At 43.6% G+C, this 21,211-nt stretch overlaps 1 protein-coding gene across 5 annotated transcripts in view; it reads left to right on the forward strand.

Moving 5' to 3' along the window:
* The window catches only part of AGL (amylo-alpha-1,6-glucosidase and 4-alpha-glucanotransferase), a 453,547-nt gene that overhangs the window by 2,619 nt on the left and 429,717 nt on the right, over positions 1-21,211 (forward strand). For 3 of the 5 annotated variants that reach the window (XM_085601874.1, XM_085601873.1, XM_085601871.1), the window contains exon 2: positions 5,361-5,507. In XM_085601874.1, the coding sequence (XP_085458000.1) occupies positions 5,426-5,507 (82 nt within the window). In that variant the 5' untranslated portion in view covers positions 5,361-5,425. Of the gene's footprint in view, positions 1-5,097; positions 5,269-5,360; positions 5,508-21,211 lie in introns of those variants that run through there. The other 2 variants (XM_085601875.1, XM_085601872.1) reach the window with 2 other exon arrangements.

A 21,211-nucleotide genomic window follows, 5' to 3' on the forward strand; every position in this document is an offset into this window, starting at 1 on the left:
GTGCAGGGATCAATGAGAGGCATGAAAACGAGGAGCCTGCATCTATGATTTTTGTCTCTCAGTACTGTTAAGCACAAACAACTGCTTGATTGAACTCTTTTCTGTTTTTCCTTTGATCAAACTTCAGTTTTCCAGTTACTTGTCGCGTTGTCCATTTGTTGCACTTGTGTTCTGCCCGTGTAAGACTTGGATTTCCCTGGGCAGTTGTTAATTCGTGGGAGGTGGAATAATTTCTATTCTTCGTTTTTCTCCTTTTAAATCAAACAACACTGACCACACGAAGAGGCACACCAACCTACCTTTGCATAAAAAGATCATTGAGGCCACACTCTCAGCCAATGTTAGCAGTTTTCAAAATACATTTTGCTCAAAACATGATTCTGGGGTGTCTTCTAGATATCTACAATACATACTGGATGGGAGTATGGAGTTGCCTGTCTCATCGTGATGGTTGTTCTCATCAGTTTTTGGTGTGGTCAACCATGGGGCCCTACCATTTATTCCGCTCGAAAAGGGGCAGTGGCTTGGATTAGTTCAGATTCTTCCTTTTAGAATTTATTGAACCAGAAACCTTCTGATTGCTCCTTCTCTGTATTTTGCAGGGGATCTCAGGGTCTGATGTTTTCTTTTTGGGCGCTCACTGACAACTTTAAAGATGATTAACATGCTTAAAGCTGGAAAATGTGCTGTCAGTGGCTAAAGCATGGTCTGAAAACTTCTCATCAGTGCACCAGTCGCTCTCGATCACTTCTTTTGTGGATGTGTTCTAAGCGTATCTCATAATGGGGCATGTGCAGAGGTTACAAGACAAAGTCACGTGATCTCAGCTGGACTTGTAAAGTTGTTCTTCATGAGAGTGATGGTTATTGGCTATAGGTATTCTAGGAATATGTCGTCAAATGATATAGGCCTGAATAGTAATTGGCATAGCTTTACAATGGTAATTCCAACTGCTGCTCTTCTGTCAGTGAATCTTTTATGTGTTCAGCTTGTATGTTTTTATTTCCATAATAGTTAGGGAGGCAGGACAACATAGCTTCCAAGCACTGCAATGTTGGTGGTATTTGCAAGTGCTTGTGGGCTGTCCAGGCTGCAGCAATGTTTTGGGTTGTGTTGGATGAGTGCGTAGACAATCTGGGACAGGTGAAGGTGTTTTGGGAAACACTTCCAGTTAGCTTAAAACCCTGTGTTGTTTTAATGTAGATCTTATCACCCATGGAGATAAGCAAGCAAGGCATGCAGTTGCAAGTGAAGGGGTATAAGCCGGCGCCTGTTGATAATTGAGAATGGCACAGTGGTGGTGTAAGTGTGGTATTGATTGCAACACGTTGCCAGTGGGATGGTTCTGTGATAGATCTTCTGTCCAACAGAATGTAAGGTAGGTGTCTAAACCTGCTGGGCCTGATGAAGAGTGCCTCTTTTCAGAGATCCTGGAGTAGTTCCCTTCCACTCCTCCTGCACTCTTTCTCCAGGGGGATAATTAGAAAGAACAGAGCCTGCTGCAGGACGAAATCGGTGGATGTTCCAGTTAGGCACCTGTGTGCTAGCTGGTGGAGAACCACTGGGGGATTTTGCTGCTTTTTCGAGAGGTTCTCCCGAACGCCCCAGCTGATTTTGTACCAAGATTGAGTTTGCACCAAAATGTGTTGTGTACTTAAATGTGATTTCTGCTGCTAAATGTTTTCACAACTAAAAAGTCTAAAAAACCCTCTTCACAATGCACATAAATGTTTTTATTGCTCTGGGAAGTGTTTTCACACTCCTGCCCTTTTTTGCAACTTAATGTGCTTTGCACCTATATGTGATTTTGCTCCTAAGTGTAATCCCACTAAGCTGCTTACTCTGCAAGAAGGTTGATTTTTAAGCCCAATTGCCCTTCGTGCTCCTAAATGTTTTTATACTTTGATGTTGCTGCAAAGATGATTTTGCACCACAGTGTTCTGACAATTAAGTTTGATATTATACTGATGCACACATACTTTTTAACCGCCTAATATATACTACTAGTGCATTTCTTCTTTGTACTAAGAGATTTTGCATGGGGAATGTGATGTATATCACACCCATGCTGACTTTGCACCAAGGGTGATGTTGCACCTAACTGTGATAGTGCTTTTATTTTTTCCCCTGAAGGAGTCGTTGCTTCCAAATGTGTCTCCACACTCTTGTTGATGTTGCCCCTAAGGGTTTTGCACTTTAAATAGTTTTTTTCTCCTCCAAGTATGGTGTGCTCTCCTAAAAGTGGTTCCACACTCCTGTTGATGAAGCATCAGTGGTGATTTTGCACATACTTGTGATTCAAATAGGACAGAGACTCCCTAGGCACAGAAAGAGGCAGGTTACACAGAGACTCTGTACAAATAGTATTTTGCATGCCTGTGTTTGCATGCAAAAGCATATTAAAACACAAGAATTCTTGCCAGTGCTAGTTTTTTCTTCTTTTTTCAGTCGTATGCTACAACATTATATAGCGTAATTGATAATGTGAATTTTGGTGAAACATGCCACCACTGTGTAGTAAATGGCTAAGGTTTTGATTGTGTACTTAGTTGCTGTAGTCTGGTTCTTGTTCATGGCAATAAAAACATATGAACAACAGAAACAATAACATTCAGTGTGTTAGCTAAATATTTGTCCTTATAAGGGGAACTAATCAACCTTGATTAGCGTGATTAACATCTAAATTATAAATGTTAATATTGATAAACTGGTACACGCCCTACTTTTACAGAAGATGGAGTAGAGGTAAATTACATTGACATAACCCCAGTTGATTCCCAAACATAAGATCGTATATATGACTAAAAGAAACATCACTACATGCATGTCATTCTGTTGAGGACAGAAATATGGCCTTTTCTGCACGGAGAAGAAAATATTCTGACACATGATTGAAACCACTCAGTTATTCATCCCTCCCCTGAGATGGCACCAGACCCAAATGTGTATTTCCTTATTTCTTGGAGTACCATTGGCTAAACTCTGCATCCCCTTAGGAAATTCCGAATGTAGGGTCTGTTTGCCAATATCAGACTATTTTACAGCTATCTTGCTACACAAGAATTACTGTTTGCATTAGGACAAAATACTAATAGAAAACGCCTCTTACTTCTAGAAGTACTCTTAAGAAAAACTTGTAACTAAATTATGAGTTTTATTATCAATTACCGCTGTATATCGTTCTGAAATTTGTAAACAAGGAGGCATGGTATGTGCTTACAGTCCCTTCATATTTCTTATAGAATGAAGTCTGTGAGTAGATGCTTGTGCAGGGTTGTAATTTGCGCAAATCCTACAGGATTGTGGCATGCTGCTGGAAGCTAGAGCCCTTCCATGAGGTTATGGAGATACATAAATGGATCACATCTTGGGCTTTGGGTGACTGCTGATGGATCGCCCAAACCACTTGTGAATAATTTCACTTCATTCACAACTTTAACCGTGGGCTCTGATATGGAGAACTTGAACACAAGGGCAAGTGACAGCTGATTGAATCACTGCTGAAATAGTCTATTCAATAACTTCTGTCACTCTTCACTGTGTTGATCCAGAGAAATAATCTGAAATCCCTAAAATTCACATAACAGGGTGTGTTGTTGGAACCAATAATCTTATTACTGGTAATCGTTAAGCTCTCCTGAACTTATTGATCTGATCTCTTCTCCCCACAGCTCCTCAAGCTCAAGACATCACCATGTCCTGCGAAGGTTGACATTTTCTTTCCCCCATGATCTCACATTTGTTCAACCAAATTAGCTTTGATATAGCTCTCACCCCTAAGCTTTGACATCACTTTGCCCCAACCACTTGCATGTTCCTGCTTCTATTTCTGGGCTCGCCCTTCTGTCCAAGACCTTCTCTCATTTTACTCATCAGAGCCAAACATTTTCTTTTCACAGCCCTGATATTTATCTCCCCCAATGTCTAACGCCTCCCTGCCCCCAGCCTTCAACATCCATGTTTCCCAAGCTCTGAAAGCTTTCAGTCTAAAAGTTTTGACATCTTTTGGTATCCAGCCTTTGACATATCCCTTCCCCCAAGCCATGACATTTCAGTACCTAATCCTTTGCCCCCTTCCTTCCATACGTAAACTCTCATATATTCCTACCCCCTAGGTTGTGATGTCCCTTTCCTCCAAAGGTATTACATCTTCCTACCCCAACAACCAGACATCTCAATGCCACACGTATAACATGGCCTTGCCCAGCAAGCCATGACATTTCCCTGCATCCAAGTATTATATTTCCCTGCTCAAGAGCTCAGACGCCACCTTTTTATTCTCCAGACTCTTGCATCTCTTTTCCCTAGGTTCTAACATATCCAAGCATGTACTCAAGCTCTGGGATTTTTTCTACCCCTCTTGCCTTAGAGCGATCTTTTCGCAGAACCTAAGCTTTGACTTCTCACTGCACACAAAATAAAAACTCTCCATGCCCCAAGTTCAGAAAGATCTCTACCCTCAAGCTCCTATCACCTCCCACACTTCCTCCCATGACCATACATTATGTTCCCAAGTTCTTCTGATATCATGGGAGGAAATGTGGCCTAGCGGCTAGTTGCAGACTTTCAAGTGGGGAACCAGGTACAAATCCCAGCCTCGGCTCAGCATCTTGTGATCCTGGGGAAATCACTTGATCTCCCTGTGTCTAGAGAAAAAAAAATGTTTAACGTGAGACTCTCTTGTAAAGAGCTCTAATGCCCTCAGGCTAGGTTCGCACTATAAAAACCTTTACAAAAAATAATCTCGTAGCTACAAATCTACTGACAACCTTACTCTTCCCTTGGAATCCCCATATCCTGCCCTTGAAATCCCCTCTTATCCCCTGACCCCACATCTCTACTAGTCATGAGAACCATAGTATCACCCACCAGTCGCCGTTCCTAATACTCTTTCTATGCTGTGACTTTCACATGCCTCCTAAAGCTGTGAGTTGTAAGTAATCCCCTCTCCCTCTAGTGACAGATGCGACCTCCCTCCTCGCCCCCCGTCCGAGCTTCTGTCATTGCTTTGACCGGGTCATTGTTGCTGGTCTCGGGTGAGCTGCCAGGCAGGGTCGTCTGCAGCACCGGAGGTCACACAACTGTCCTTGTGTGCCCACACGTCCGCGCGAGGTTTGTGAAAGGCGTTGCATGTCTGCTGGGTGCTGTGGTTGGTGTGCCGGGCAGCACTGACCCTTCTCGCGCACAGTCTGCTCGCCCCTAGGAGTGGACGTTCTTCAAAGGACTCAGGTGGCACGTTATTTGAGTGTGTTTCTTTGCTTTAAACATGTAAGTGTGCAGGGATCAACTGCAGCTGGGCTTCGTGGGTTTTGTTTAGTCAATTGGACGGTTTCCTTGTCTGACGGGTTGTTCTTTCTTAGGGACGGGATTCGTTTTTCTGTGATTGCTGAGTACCTGAAAGAAAGGGACACCACACAAAGCCAAAATGGTGCAAAGTAAACAAATCCGGGTTCTGGTTCTGAACGACATGGAGAAACTCGAGAAGAGGCTGTACAGACTTGAGCAAGGTAAGGGCCGTTGCCTGCTGATGTATTTCATGTGTTGTTCGTTCTTGTCATTGTTTGATGTCTGTACATTCAACGTTGGAACATTTCACATAATTGTCCACGGTGCTTGCAATGAATGGACCAATAGAAGCTAGTGGGTACCCTTTACCAGAGTGCCTACTAGCTTCTCAGAAGTGCTGGTACTCTCCAATTAAGAATATTGCACCTCTGCTGAGAAGTGCAGGTAGGTACTCTCCCTCTCAAAATAAAGAAGTGCAGGTACTCAGCACCTGACAGATCCGGCCCATTTAAAGCACTGATTGTACAACGGAAGAAAATTCACTGCTGATGTGTTTGCATGTAATCGTACGTCTGTGCGTTCGCTACTGGTGTGTTTCATGTTCAGTCATTGTTTGACATTTTTACTCTCATTACCGGTATAGTTTGTGGCTGTGTATAACGTCTGCACATTCAGTGGTGGGATATTTTATATAATTTACATTGTGTAGGGATTGTCACTACTGTTGGCAAGTGTGTATTCAACGCTGCTGTATTTCATTTTACTCTAACTGATGTACATTCATGTATGTTGCATTTTGTGTCATTGCCTGTACATTGGCTGAATGTAATAAAGCTGTATGACATCTCCGAGTTCATACATGTTTTTCTGACAGCAGAGCTCGGAAACACCAAGAGGCAATCCCTGCTCTGTGGTTCCCAGCTCTGCTGTGAGGAAAACATGCATTAACTAGGAGATAGTTCCAAGTTAATGTATGTGCTCAAGACACCACAGAGAAGCACACAGACCCAGTTCGCGCACAAAAAGGCACCATGATATGTCCCCTGATGTATTCCATGTCAGTGTAAGACCTTAGTTCATGAATTGCTGTAGTAACATTTCCTGCCATTATACGTCGCCAGCACAGTGATTGCTGGTGCATTTGATGTCATTCCATAGGACGTATGTACATTAGCTTCTGGTGTATTCATTGTCAATTAGGTGTCTGCACTTTAACTGAAGGTGTGTTTACTGTTGGCATATTATGTCCGTACATTCTTTGATGATGTATTTCATGTGTTATGACCTCTGCACATTCACTGATTGTGCACTTCATGTCACACAATAAGACTTTTTGTACACGCACTACGTTTGTATATTAGGCAAGGGTATCCCAACTGTACGTTCGGATTGGTTTATTTCATAGCTTCCTGTGACGTCTGTCACTGTATGACATTTGTACATTACAGACACTGAGCTGTAACGCAGTGGATGTTTGTAGCAGGTGTCTATACCGACTGACCACATGACAGTCATTAATCTTTCATGGACTTGTGTTTCCTGAATATGTGGTGCAGCGTTTTCAAGTAGTTCAGAACATGACGGTCTGCCTACCTTACACCATTTTTAAGCACGCATTGGTATCTCAGCTACAGGTGAAGCTGCACTGGTTGCCTGTCCAGCCACTTAGTATGAACACAGCTCTGAGACTGACACATCCACAACAAAGGGCCCATGTGCCTTAATGAGAGGATCAAGGAATACAGACCAGGAAGGTCTCTGCTCTCCAGAAGTGCTGGTCTACTCTCAGCCCCCCAATTTGAAGCGGGCAACATGAGGAATCGGATGCCTAGGCATCTGAGAACCATCACAGAGGAAACAAGATTAAAAACACAATTGAAAACATTTTTATTTAAACTTTAGGGATTGTAGTACTCCTGTTGTTTCTTGCTCCTTTTCTGTCTTTAGTTGCCTAAGCGCAGCCGGCACACTCTCTGAGTAGCTGTGCGCTGTATAAGAACTATTAATTAATTCCTTCATAAATAATTTAATATCAAAAAATGTATTTTCGGAGTACTGTGTGTTTGTTTTTATGTGCGTTGAAAGTTAGCTCGTTTCGTGTTCTATTTCTTTTTTTATTATATCACGTTTCCCAATGAAGGTAGAGAAAAGTGTGTAACTATAGTAACATACATTTCTCATCTGACCTCACTATTCCGTATTAATTTATTTATTGTTCAGATGTTCATTCTCGTATTTCTTTTGTGATTTGATTATACTCACTACTTTAGCAAACAGGAACAGTTCAATATTATTTTCAGTTGTCAGTGTTTTTAGCTGTTATTTAAATATCCAGTACATTAAGTCTTATGTATGGCGCTGCTGGAGCACACTTTGATACATTGCCGGAAAAAATGCCCTTCCTTTTGAAGAATGTTTGTTATACGAATAACTTATGAAGAAACTCCAATCTAACAGGAGAAACCATCAGAGTAGCATGTAAAGTCATGTGAGTATTGGGTGAGGGTATACAAAGCAAAGCTGTGTTGATAATATCCAGATACCATACTGGTAATCTTTATTACTCCATGTCCTAGCCTTCCTCGTCCCAGCTCTTACATTGTGAGAAGTTGTGCCTCCCTGAGGCAAGATGCCCAGTAGATATGTCTGAGAAGAAGACTTTTTCATAGCCTGTATCCCTTTCTTTTTTTGCCCTGCCTTCCCCCTCCTACTTTTTCTTCTTCTTGTTTTCCAGTTTTATATAGCACTATAGCAACTCAAAAGTGTTTGAGCACTTTACATGAGCACCAGTTACATTACACAAGGACAGTCATGTTTTAGTTACGGAGCAATTAGGTGATATGCCCAGAATCACAGGATGTTGAGCCAGCGCCAAGACTCAAACCTGATTCCCCAGTTCCAAAGTCGACAGCTCTGGCCGTAACTCCACATCCTCTCCCCTTCCTCCTGATAACTTGAGGAAGATACAAGAAGCTGTGGTCATAGAACCTATGGAATCATCTAATGGGTTGTCCATATTATCTGTAGCCAGACATACTAACTACAAAATAAGATCTAACCGTCCAAGTTAGATCGTATTTTGAATACAGGGATTTAAAAATAACATCCAATTACTAAGGGGATGGATGGCTAATACCAGAATGGTTGATTGGCCCCCATAGGTGGTTAGAAAAATGTCCAGGTTAGACATATCACATATAAAGAATATGATGATTAAAAACATGGAGTCGTATCTAAAGAAGGACAATTAGTTTGTGTCAGGAAAGGTACCAGGGTGTCCAAAGTAGAGTGTTTTTTCAAGGTCATAAAAGTGCTTACCAATGCTGCTAAATTCAGTGATGGTAAAGTGTATCATATGATCTGGTGGGCCTATGCAGTAATATACATTGGGGAACAAAATTGTGCCAAACCATTGCATGGACAGGATTTTCATTGACTTACAGCAGAGGATATGCAAAGATATGTAGCACAGGGAAATGTGCAGGATGAGAATTCTGAAGGTGGCGTTTATGAGACAGAACTCAGATTGACAAAGATGGTAAAGAATGCGCACAAAATCAAGTTAATTGTGACATATTCAAAAGAACGTGCGATGGCATGGCACAAGGGAAGAATAATGAAGTCATAGATAGCACTCAAAGGGAAGTGGTTAAAACAGGAAAAATTGTTGCCTGGTGGATGTACCAAGGAAGCTGGAGGATTTATGGTGCATATAACCTCAATTCTAAGCTTCTCTGCAGAGTTGGTTTCTTCAAATCTTATATTTTGAACATACTGTATAGTTTCTATGTATTTCTTTTTTACAGACAATGCTATAGTCCCTTCAGACCCAGTAGCGGCTGGTCTGCGGGCGGAGTGGCTGGGCTGGGGGGACAGATGACGGGTAGGTGGGGGGGAAGCGGACAACAAAGACAACATTAAAAAAAAATAGGAGAAAAATAACTTACTTGCCGCCGGACGCTCTTCTGCTGCGTGTCCTCACTGCAGCACAAAGGCTCTCAGTGTCCCCTGCGGCCAAACCTGACGCTTCTTTCATGCGTGAAAGCTGAATCAGGATTGGCTTGAGCACCATGAATTTGCGCTACCAGAGAGACTGGGAACCTGTGTTTGCTGTCTCCAACACAACAAAGCAGCTGGGTTGGAGACCGCTCAGTGCACATGTTGGTTTGGCCATTCTGAGACGGCTGGCCAAACCGACATGCGCACTGATAACAATGCTCATCCCTCCCACTCGTCACTGCCCTCACGATGGCCCTTCCCCCAAGACTTGCCTGCCATCAGAATCTGAAAAATAAAACTACAATAAACCCGTTTTATTATTGTGTTATTATACAGGTTTTGAGTCTGGCGGGGGCGATGCTCCTCCGCCATTGCAGAGGAGGCGCCACAGTTCAGACCATATGTTAACATTTGTCATGTACTGTCATGGTTTGTTCCATTCACATAAGGTGGGAGATGTGTGTTGTGTGGCTTGTTCTTCCTTAGTTTGGTACTGTTGTCTTTATGTACATTCCATTTTTCAGAATGTGTAGTGAGGTTTAGTACATCTGGACAAGGTGGATGCTCTTCTGGGGGCTGATAATAAATATTTCTCTGTAAGATATACTGTATGTCTCCTCTTTACACTCAGCTTATGTATCAGCAGGTAACACAAAGCAGCTCTGAGTGGTTGTTTATTTTCCAAACCTTCCCCATAACTATAATAATCTTAGTATAAACATTAAGCAATAACTGGATGTATGAGATCAGCTCTCACAGCTTTGTGCTGTAACAATTTGATGCTACCACAAAAGAATGGCACAGTAGACCTATGAAATCAGGGCCATTCAACAATATTACTACCCTCTGCATAATTACATTGTTTCTCTGCTCTCGGACTCCTCTGCCATCTTCAAATGACAGCTTAGATTATATCCTGGTCTTGCCTGCCATAGAACTGACACCGAGTTAATCTGCTTGGCACTTAGTCACTGCTGGCTGAGGGTACCAGGTTACTTGACCACTATTGGCTACACTGTAACTATTTTCTGTATTACAAAGGAGAAAATGGGTCAATTACTAAGCATAGAACCACTTTATGGAGTCCACGCCTAGCATGGCTGGACACGTACAAGCCACACTAAAGGTGGAAGAGGCAATACGGTCAGGTGGGATCAATTGTGCTATAGGGAAATATGTCTTTAACAATGTGCACATTTGTGCCAGCCGTGCAATTCATACATTTTCAAGCTACCACTAAACAAAAGGTCGGCCCATTTGACCTGATGAAGTTACTAATGAACAGAAACATATACACATCATTTTGCAAGTTAATTTTGTAAGTTAATACTTTACTTTAGTGATATGTTTTCATTGAATGTTTCAGTCATTGCCCAAAACAAGACTGTAGTGAGAACTTATCCATAAGTATTTTGTCAGATATTTTCACGGTTTACCTTAACATTTCTGGAATCCTCTTTGGCTCTCTCCTACAAAGTCCCACCATACCTCATATTTCAAAAGCAGGTAGCCAAGACAATCAGTCTTTCCAGGTTGTGTGTCAGTTGACATATGATGACAACTAGCTGGGTCGAAGCAGGAAGACCGCGATAGACCTTGTGCATGTAAGGTCATATGTAGAAAATTGGGTTGTTGGATGAGGGTTGTAAAATCCTTCTCAAGCAACAGGCACAATCCCTGTCAGGGTGAACCACAAAAGTTACTAAATGAACCTGTGCTGAATTCTCTGGTAGCTTGATACCAAATCTGTCAGGCTTATCTTGGAGGCAATGTGTAAAGTATTTATGCAGCACACAAACAGAAATAATGTGAAAGTACAACATAAGAAAAATCCCACACTCATTTAGAAAAATAGAGTAAATGTTAATACATTATTTAAGATCAAAACAACAAAAATCCAATTAGTAGACCCGGTGATATGCAATAAAAAAAATCTAGGTAAAAATAGTACTTAAAAGCACAAAGCGTCACCTGGGGTTACCCTGGACAGGGACAAAGTCACAAGCTTAGGCGATGGAGCGCGGGCCAGCTACAGGGACCAACTTAGGTCTGCTAAGAAATGTGCCCTGAGTCCTTGATGCATTGTGTTGTGCCGTGACACTGCGGTCCAGAGGAACAATGCAAGGTTTGCGTCGAGGATGCATCACACAGTGGCTGTTCCGATGAGCTCCGAGGGCTGCGATGTCGGCTTGCTTCGAGGCAACTTTGCGCTGAGGAGAAGCTGCAAGGTGATGCGTCTGGTTTGTGTCACACTGCATCAGTTCTGCTGGAGACCATAGTTGGGCGGCAGAGCACCTTTATCCCCTCTTTCAAGTCTCCATTTGAGGGGGGGTTTAGGACTCACAGCAGGCAGAATTCTGATTAGGGTTCAAGATAGTTGGAGCCTTTTCTGTCTCAGAGGTTTTGATCAGGAGGCCAGCCGTCTTGCCCTTGGAGTCTCTCAGGTGATCCTGGATTCAAGGTGCAGGTGCAGGTCCAGTCCTTCTAACTCGGGCAGCAGAGTAGCAGGGCTGCTCAGTAGTCCTTCTTGTGAGACTTCAGCAGGTCCAGAAGTAATCAGAAGAATGGCTCTAAATGTCCCTTTTTAGGTCAAAGGCTAACAGCGCAGCTGTCTGGTTTGCTGACACAGTCTTGTGGACTTTCAGAAAGCTTCCCAGGGAATGTATTCTGCCCATTGCTTGCCATTGGCTTTGTAATTTGTAACTCACATTTGTTTACTTGCTATTTGCTTGCCTTTGGCTTCGTGACTTGTAACTCCCATTTTTTTCTTGCTATTTGCTGGCTTTATTTGTTTTAGGCTGAACTAAAGCATCCCTTCTGTGGTTCATGCCTTATTTTAACAGGTCTTTACATGTTTTTCTTATCTTGTCATATTTGCTATGCATTTTTAGGCAGAGGTCAAATGTCAGGCTCTGTCTTTCTAGGGAGCTTGGTGTTTTCTTGCCTTTGGCTTCGTGATTTGTAACTCCCATTTGCTTTCTTGCTATTTGCTGGCTTTATTTGTTTTAGGCTGAACTAAAGCATCCCTTCTGTGGTTCATGCCTTATTGTAACAGGTCTTTACATGTTTTTCTTATCTTGTCATATTTGCTATGCATTCTTAGGCAGAGGTCAAATGTCAGGCTCTGTCTTTCTAGGGAGCTTGGTGTTTACTTTTCTTTCTCTTGCTTCAAAGTGAGAGGATTTATGTGACAATCATGATGGGTTATAGGTGTGTGCTTGAGGAAGGCTGTACAATGTTATTATTTCCTAGCAGTCGACAAAATTTAAATGACTGTATATGAACTGTGCAGATATTTCAGAATATATTGGAATTACAAAAGCTCATGTGAAGCACATTTTTGGAAATACAGAAGTGTGGTGTAAATAAATATTTTAATACAATCAATACACTAGGTGATGACTTTTCCACACATTATCGTTTGTGCGCTGTATAGTTTTATCAGTAAAACTGTATGTCTGTGCAATTGTAGTGGTCATTTCAATTGAAGATGTGTTGTCGGTAATGGCAGTGCGTTGCGACCCCATGCATACAGCACTTTACCCCCCTCCACTCTACTCTGCACTACTTCACACCATTACACTGTACTCCGCACCACTCCACACTATGCCACTCAACTCTGCGTCGCTGCAGTCCACTCTGCAACACTGCACTCTATGCCACTGCACTCTGTGCCAATGCACTCTACTTTGTACCACTCCATGCCAGTGCATCCTGCCAATCCACTCTAATCTACTCTGCACCACTGCACTCTATGCCACCCTACTCTGTGCCACTGCCCTCTGCACCTCCTTGCTCTGCAACACTGCACCCTACAACATTCCACTGCAATCTACGCTGCACCACGTTACTAAGCACCTCTATAATCTATGCCACAGCACTCTACCCGCTGTACTCTGTGCCAATGCACTCTACAACACTTTATTCAAAACCAATGCACTCTAAGCCACTGCACTCTGCCCCACTTTATTCCACTCTGTGCCACTTCACGCAACTGAAATCTATCCTGCACTACTCCACTCTACTCTGTTCACTGCACTCTACGTTAATACTCTCAACGGCTCATTTGCTCAAAACAAATACACTCAATGCCACTGCATTGTACGCCACTATACTGTACTCTGCAACACTCTACTCTGTGCCACTGCACTCTGTCACTGATGTCCTGCCACTGTACTGTACAACACTGTGCTCTACGACACTCTACTCTTTAACACTACACTGTCTGCCACTGAATTCTATGCCACTCTACTCTGTGTCATTCTACTCTGCGCCACTGTACTCCATGCCACTCCATGCCACTGCATGCTACTCTGCGTCACTCTACTCTTCGCCAGTCTACTGCACTGTACACCAATACACTCTACGCCAGTGCACTCTATACCACTGCACTGTATGCCACTTCACTCTACACCTATCTAATTTACTCTGCGCCAATGCACTCTACTCTGCCAAGCACCTCAGCACTATTCGGCACTGCACTCCACACCACTCTAGTCTAGGCCACGCCACTGCTCAGTACACCTCTCTACTCTACGCCATTGCACTCTATGCCACTCTACACCCCTGCGCTCTATCCTGAACCACTCCACTCTACCTTGCACCACTTCATCCTTCTCTGAAACAATCTACTCTACACCAATGCACTCTCCTCCACTCTGCGCCACTCCACCCTGCATCACTCCACGCCATTTCACTCTACACCACTGTACTCTACACCACTGCAATCTACTCTGCACTGCTCCACTCTACTGTACTATGCGCCACTGTATTCTACATCACTGCACTTTATGCCAATGCACTCTACACGACTTTACTCAAAACCAATGCACTCTGCGCCAATCTACTATGTAGCTCCGCACTTTACACCATTTTCTAGTCCAGTCTTCTCCATTCTACAACACTCCACTGTATCACAATCCATTCCACGATACTCCACTCTATGATGCTCTACTCTATTCAAAATCTACTCTAATCTATGACAATCCACTCTATGCCACTCTACGACACTACTCCACTCTACAACACTCTATGCAACTCCCTTTAGGCCATTCCATGCCACTTTATTCCACTCTATTCTATTACACACTACTCCACTCCACCACACCACTCTATGCCACTCCACTCTGACACTATGCCACTCCATTCTGCGACACTCCACTCTACAACACATTACTCTACTTTATACCATTCCACTCCATTACACTGCCATTCTACTCTGCTCCACTCTATGCCACTCCACTCCAACACAATCTATTCTACAGCACTCTACTCCACTCTACACAACATCCTCTATGCCACTCTACTCTGCTCTACACCACTCTATTATACTCCACTTTATGACACTCTACTCAACTCTGACACTTTACGCCACTCAACACTACAACACTCTAATCCACTCTATGCTCTGTCTAACTACAACACACTACTCCCTCTATGACAGTGCATGCCACGACTTTCTATGCCACTCAATAACACTCCACTCTCTTTATAACAATCCACTCCACTCCTAGTCACTCTCCTTTATGCCACTAACATTTAGCCATGCTGAGCAGCAGCCATGCTGGTGTACAACATGGCTAAAAACATATTGGCAAAGCCAATAGCTCTTGCATAGGCAAGACCTATTTGCATTGTCAATGCTTATTTAGGTCTTGCGTTAGCTAAGACCTTTTTATTTACCTAAATATATTTTTTGATCAAGGTCCGTTGTGGTCTGTACCTGTGTATCTTCCTGGAGATTACGGAGAACGGGACGGTGAATATATATATATATATATATATATATATATATATATATATATATATATATATATATATATATATATATATATATATATATATATATATATATATATATATATATATATTCACTGAAAAAACCATAGGTTCCAGGCACGTTATAGTTAGGAATTAGCATTTAAAAAACCTTAAAAATTCACTGAAAAAACGATAGGTTTCAGGGGCGTTATATTTAGCTGGACTTTTCACTCGTACAAAACCATTGAAATTCCCCCGTTATAGTTAGTTCAGCTAACTATAACTCGCGTGCCCGCAATGCACTGCTGATGACGTCACATATTACATCACTCATGACATGGTCAGTGACATCACTCATGACATCATCCTTTTGATAGAGTGGCAGACCTCCTCTCCCCCTAATATAACCTTTATACAGGTGAGAGGCTCAATGCCGGTCTTTTATTTATTAAATTTTTTTAAGTAGGGGGGCTGTGTGACCCCCCTTCTTTTTCTAATTTATTGGCCCCGGGGACCCCATCCCCCAGGGCCTGCACCGTAACTTTGTTTGTTGAAAAAAATAAATTTGGAAGGGGGCTGCGTGGCCCCCCTACCAAGGCCTTAATCGGCCCCGGGGGCCCCAACCCCCAGGTCATGGCCTTTTTTTAAATTTATTTAATTCTTTAGGAGGGGGGCTGCGTTGCCCCCCTCCTCAGGCCACTAATGGCCCCGGGGACCCCATCCCCCGGGGCCGGCCTTTGTTTTTTATTATTTAAAAAATATATATATTTATAGAAACACCTAGGACATGCTGGACAAACCGTATGTACCTATCACCATGATGATTTGCGTGATATTCATTAAAAGGCGACTATGCATACAATGAATCCACATGGAATGAATTTACACCGCTAGTGAAGCTCTGACGTGTCTGACGCCCTACCGTGCCTAATCCCGGCGCCCCCGCCGGTGGGTACTCTCCAAGTAGACACCCTTGTCGTTTATTTATACAAACATGGGTAGCTATTGACGGGCACATTTAATACACACGCACACCAAGCCATTCAAAGGGGATTCGAAAAAATTCGACCAAACTATGCAAGAAACCTCCCTCACGGTTAATAAAGCACACATCCACTGCCGGATGTGTAATACTTTTTATTTTACTCTCTGGAAAGGAGACGAACCTCACTTGAGAGTCACAGCGTGCTTCTGGCTGAGCCTAATGCTGTGTTACACCCACCAGTGCCCGCTGAGTGCCACACACCTCTCTGTTGTATTCCACCAGCTAGTGCGTATGCTCTGACACTCTCTAGCCCATGTGCACTGCAACACCACCCCGTGAATATGTCATGCCACACTTGCCTTCGCACAGGTTATATTGCCCCATCTACCTTGCCTTCCTCGATGCCTATGCCATACATATTACAATCTGGGATCCATATCTTTGTCACAGTGCATATGCAACGTTACACTCCCCAGCACATATTTTATATTACAACATTATAGACTAGTTAGGTTACACAACACTGCCCTGTGCATATTACACTCCAAGGCGCATATCGCATTGCACGCGCTAGTGCCTGTGCTGTCTCGCGCTCTCCAATGAATCTGTCATTGCGCACAATGTATTGCATATTATATTTCACGCCCGGTTCATCTTTTATCACACTTTTTGGTGCATAGTTTATACCATATACTATATCTAGTTTTCATTTTCAATCGTGCTCTCAGGACTATGTTCTATATAACCCTGCGTCCACCTACCCTTTTCACAGGCATTACATTTTGCGATGGGGGTTGAGGGTGAGGGGGTGTTTCTGCCAAGTGAGCCCGGAGTCAGTCACAAAAGTCCTCTTCTTCCTGAATAAAAGTGAGATTATGCTGCATACTTGTTCATATTTTAAGTAGTTCGCACAGACACACATTTTAAAAACAATAACGTTCCTAATACCCACCTTCTCTGAACAGTTAGCTTGCTGCACCATCCACCTCCTCCCTATCCTCTGTTGTCTGAATCCATGGACTAGCCTCCTCCCTCCTGCCATGCATGGTCTGATGTGCTGCCACTGCCCTTAATTTAGCATGATGTACCAGTCCACTCCTCCTGCCCTCCATTGCCCAATTCTATGGCCCATCATTGGCCTCCTGCTTAGCTTGCTGCCCCTATTCTCCTTCCCCCTGCTCTCCGATGTCTTTGTGCATGTCCCTGCTCCATCCTTTTTGCCCACCATGTTCCATGGACCCTGCCACTCCTATCTACTCTGAGTGTTCTGTTGAGCTGCCACTCCCCTCCCACCTGCCTAGCATTGTCAGATGACTGTACCCTGTCCCTGCCACCTCCACCCTGCCTGTCCACATGCCATGCCCCTATCCCCTTCCTCCTGTCCTCCATGGTCCAGTTTACTGCCACACCCTTCTTCCCTCCCTGGTCTGTTGTGCTGCAACTGCTCCTCCTGCCTGCCCTGCGCGGTCTGTTGTGAGACCCCTTCCCCTGAACTCTCTTGTCTGTGCCCAAGTCCTGACCCTCCCTTCTATCCTCCATGGTCCTTTGTGTATGCCCCTGCACCCTCCTTCTTGCCCATCATAGCCATTGTGCTGCCACAAACTCTCCCGCTTGCCATGCATGGTCTTCTGTGCTGCCATGGCCCCTCCCACCTTTCCTGCATGGTCAGCTAGCTTCCCCTGACCCCTCCCACCTCCCCCCCCATGGTCTGTGTGTATGCCATCATAGCCTCACTGTTGCTCTCCATGGTGTGTCTTGTTTCTAGTGCCCATCCTGCCTGACCTCCCTGGTCATCTTGCTGCTCCTGCTGAGTTTTCAAATAGCGACAAAGAACTTTTAAATTATTTGTAATCTTTGTTTTTTGACCACTTGATTAAATGTTGCACTTAGGGGAGAGGATGTGGTGTTATTTCCAGAGCTGCAGACTTTGGAACCGGGGAACCAGGTTGGAGTTTCTGCTTCAGCTCAACATTCTGTGATTCTGGTCAAATCACTTAATCTCCCCATCTCTACAACCAAAATGAATTTGATCTTGTGTGATGTAACCAATGCTCATGTAAAGCACTCCAATACCTGACAAGTCTGCACTATATAAAACTGCAAATACACAAAAAATAAGTGTTTTGCACACTTCTGTCATTGGGCTACATGTGGGCTATATCTGGGTGATATTTGTGCTGCATTTGGGCTCTTTTGTCTCTGGTGGCCATCTTTGGATATTTTATTTGTTATGAAGTTTCCTAATTTCCTCATTTACTGCAGTCTCCTCAGTAGGAAATGCTTTCAGTTTTTAGGTCTCGGGACCATCCGGTCTGCCGAAGGCTGAACCGGAAGTGGAGAGATTTAATGTTTTGGAGAAGAGGGGCTTGAACCCGCCCCTCTTCTCGCCTCTTCTCCATTGGCTGTCCTCTTGAATGCTGGCCAGCCATTGGAGAAGAGGTTTGTCTCTCCGATCAGGCCCCGTCCTTTTCGGATCGGGGGGCGTGTTTTTTGCAGAAAGTCTAATTATCTCCTCCAGCCAATGGCTGGAGGAGATAACAGCAAAACACGCCCCCGAATCCGAAAAGGACGCTGCGTTTCTCCGAGGCATTCCTGCTCTGCCTCGGAGAAAGGCGGTGGTGTCTTCCGGTGCCCTCGGCTAACCTTACTTTCAAACTGGCTAAACTTACTTTCAAACTCCAGGGGTTGGTATGCGTGCGGGGTGATGGGGTGGAGGGCGCAGCTATGGGATTGTAGATCTTGTTTATGTCTAACTCCGTGCCAAGCACCAATGTCACAGGCATGTAGGCAAAAACATAAGCAGCAAAATATGACAGGGCGACAGTCGACATTTGTCCAGCTCGGTGTAAGACTGTGTAGCGCACAGAAACATGCCATTGACCCCCCCTTCGTCACGCTGCCTCTACCTTCCCCCTGCTTCTCAGTGTTCACTGCAGAGCTCTTTTTTACTGACCTCCGCGTCTTTCGAAAGGGGGCTGCCGCTTGCACCCGTCGCATCTTGTAAACAATGCAGGGAGGAGCCTAGAAGGGGCCGATTTTCTGCAGATCTGGTGGGACAGCGGCAGTGATATCCTCACGTTATCGTAACTCTTCGCTTTTGTAACAGATGTGGCACGATGTATTGAGGGGGCCTGAGACCATCGAGTCACCTCCTAGCTGGTAAGATAGTACAAAGTGTTAAAATGCCCGGCGCTGGCTTCCTTTGCTATTTGCCGAATTCAGTCGCATGAGGGAAGAGTCAATTTTTGTACGCCCGAGGTCGGCAAAGCAAGCGAGAATGCCCCCACCCACAAAATTGTTGTCTGACATCCCAGGCTCGACTCTCAGACAGAGCCAGCGATTCACTTCGACTTTCTTTGGGTCGCATCTGTTGCTGCCGGCATGTGACCCTGGATGTCAATAGTTCAGTACAGTTCAGCACTAAACAAGCATTTACAATGCAATGGTCTCGGCATTGGTAAAATTAGAGCTATTGGCATTGCTCATGACATTATTTTTGTTTATGTTTTTGTTTTTAAAACATTTAAAGAAACGGCATTGTCATGAGCAATGCCAATAGCTCTAACTTTAACAATGCCGAGACCGTTGCATTGTAAATGCTTGTTTACTTTGATTCCATCAAGAAGGCATTCAGATATGTCACACATTTGCCATACATTCTGAATGTTAGCACTCTAGTTGCTCATTAGATCACTGTAGTAAAGCTACTGCTCACCAGGGAAGTCTGCTGCTGGAATTGAAAGTGCATGTTTCAGTCTGCATGTCAGAATTTTTTAATGAAATAGAAGAGGATTTGAGAAGTCCCTCAAAATATGCCCTCATTTTCTTTCTTCAGCATTAATCATACCTTCTATGGCAAAATGAACCCCCTAATTTTGTTCCTTTTTTAATTAAACGTTTTAAGAGTTACCACTTTATTCCAATCAAGATGGCTTCAGGTGTGAAATACGTTTGTCATAAGTAGGACTGTTAGCGCTCTAGTTGTTCTTTAGAACACTCTGTGAAGCTGCAGTAGAACACAAAGGAATCAACAGACAGTCTCTGCCCTTGTTGGATGTACATGTTTTACTGAGAATGTCAGACTTCATTCTCACATGACTGAGAAAGATAATGTGAATTTACAGAAAATATGCTCTCAGTTTAGCTTATAGATCACCTTCCAAACCTCTGTGGGAAAATTGTTTTCTCTCAAACATTATTCATGATATCACAGCAGAAGGCTTTTTCACAGGGTAAAATCACCTTAGAACACACCACAATTCCTAAAATGAGTATGGTACCATCAACAAATGATTTATAATGTAACTAAAGTCTTAAAACCTTCTATTAACTGCAATGCTTTTTAATGAGGTGCTATCATGTATATTGGTCCCAAGATGGCTGCCAACACTTCTTGGATGAAGTACTGACAGCCAATCAGTTCTCACGATTAGATGTGTGGTTAGGCTCCGCCCAGATATATCTATCTTTTTAACTCTAATTTTCTCAGGAACTACTGAACGGATTTACACCATTTAAGCAAAAGGCACGAGTCTGAACTGAGGACTACCTCTTTGCCAAATTTGGTGTAATTCCGTTTAGCAGTTCGGGCTGTAGCTGCGTCAACAGGTCCTATGGGAAAATGCACGGGGAAAACGCGTTTTGGGACCCCCCTTTTTTCTCGGCCCCCGCTTGACGAATCACCGTGAAATATTCAGGATCAGAGCGGACCGGAGCTGGCCAAAAGTTTGGAAAATTTCCCGAAGATTCGTCAATCGGCACCAACGTTATTCCAAATAGAATGTTGCGGATTTCCTATGAAAAATAGGTCCTAACTATAACTACCTACTGGCGACTGCCAGTAGGTTATATTGATATATACACACACACACAAACACAAACATACAGGGCATTTAAATAAAAAACATGCACTAATATCTGGGTCCACAATCGTCTGTTCCTGCTATATGGATGCTGTATGGTGAAGTGTGATGAGAGATGTATATATATTTACTTTCAGGCAGCCATCTTCAGCCATTGTTCAGTTGTTGTGTCATTCACATTTTTCTCCTGCCCGCTACAGCATGGGGCAGTGGGTCAGTCACTCCGGCTAACACGGCGCCAGCTCCTGAGAAGTATTAGCTGAGACATTTATTTGTACACGCTTATGTTTATTGGTAATTGGTGTACTCCTTTGGTGTG

Source organism: Triturus cristatus, chromosome 4_2, assembly GCF_964204655.1.
Source record: "Triturus cristatus chromosome 4_2, aTriCri1.1, whole genome shotgun sequence".
In the NCBI taxonomy this organism is placed as follows: domain Eukaryota; kingdom Metazoa; phylum Chordata; class Amphibia; order Caudata; family Salamandridae; genus Triturus; species Triturus cristatus.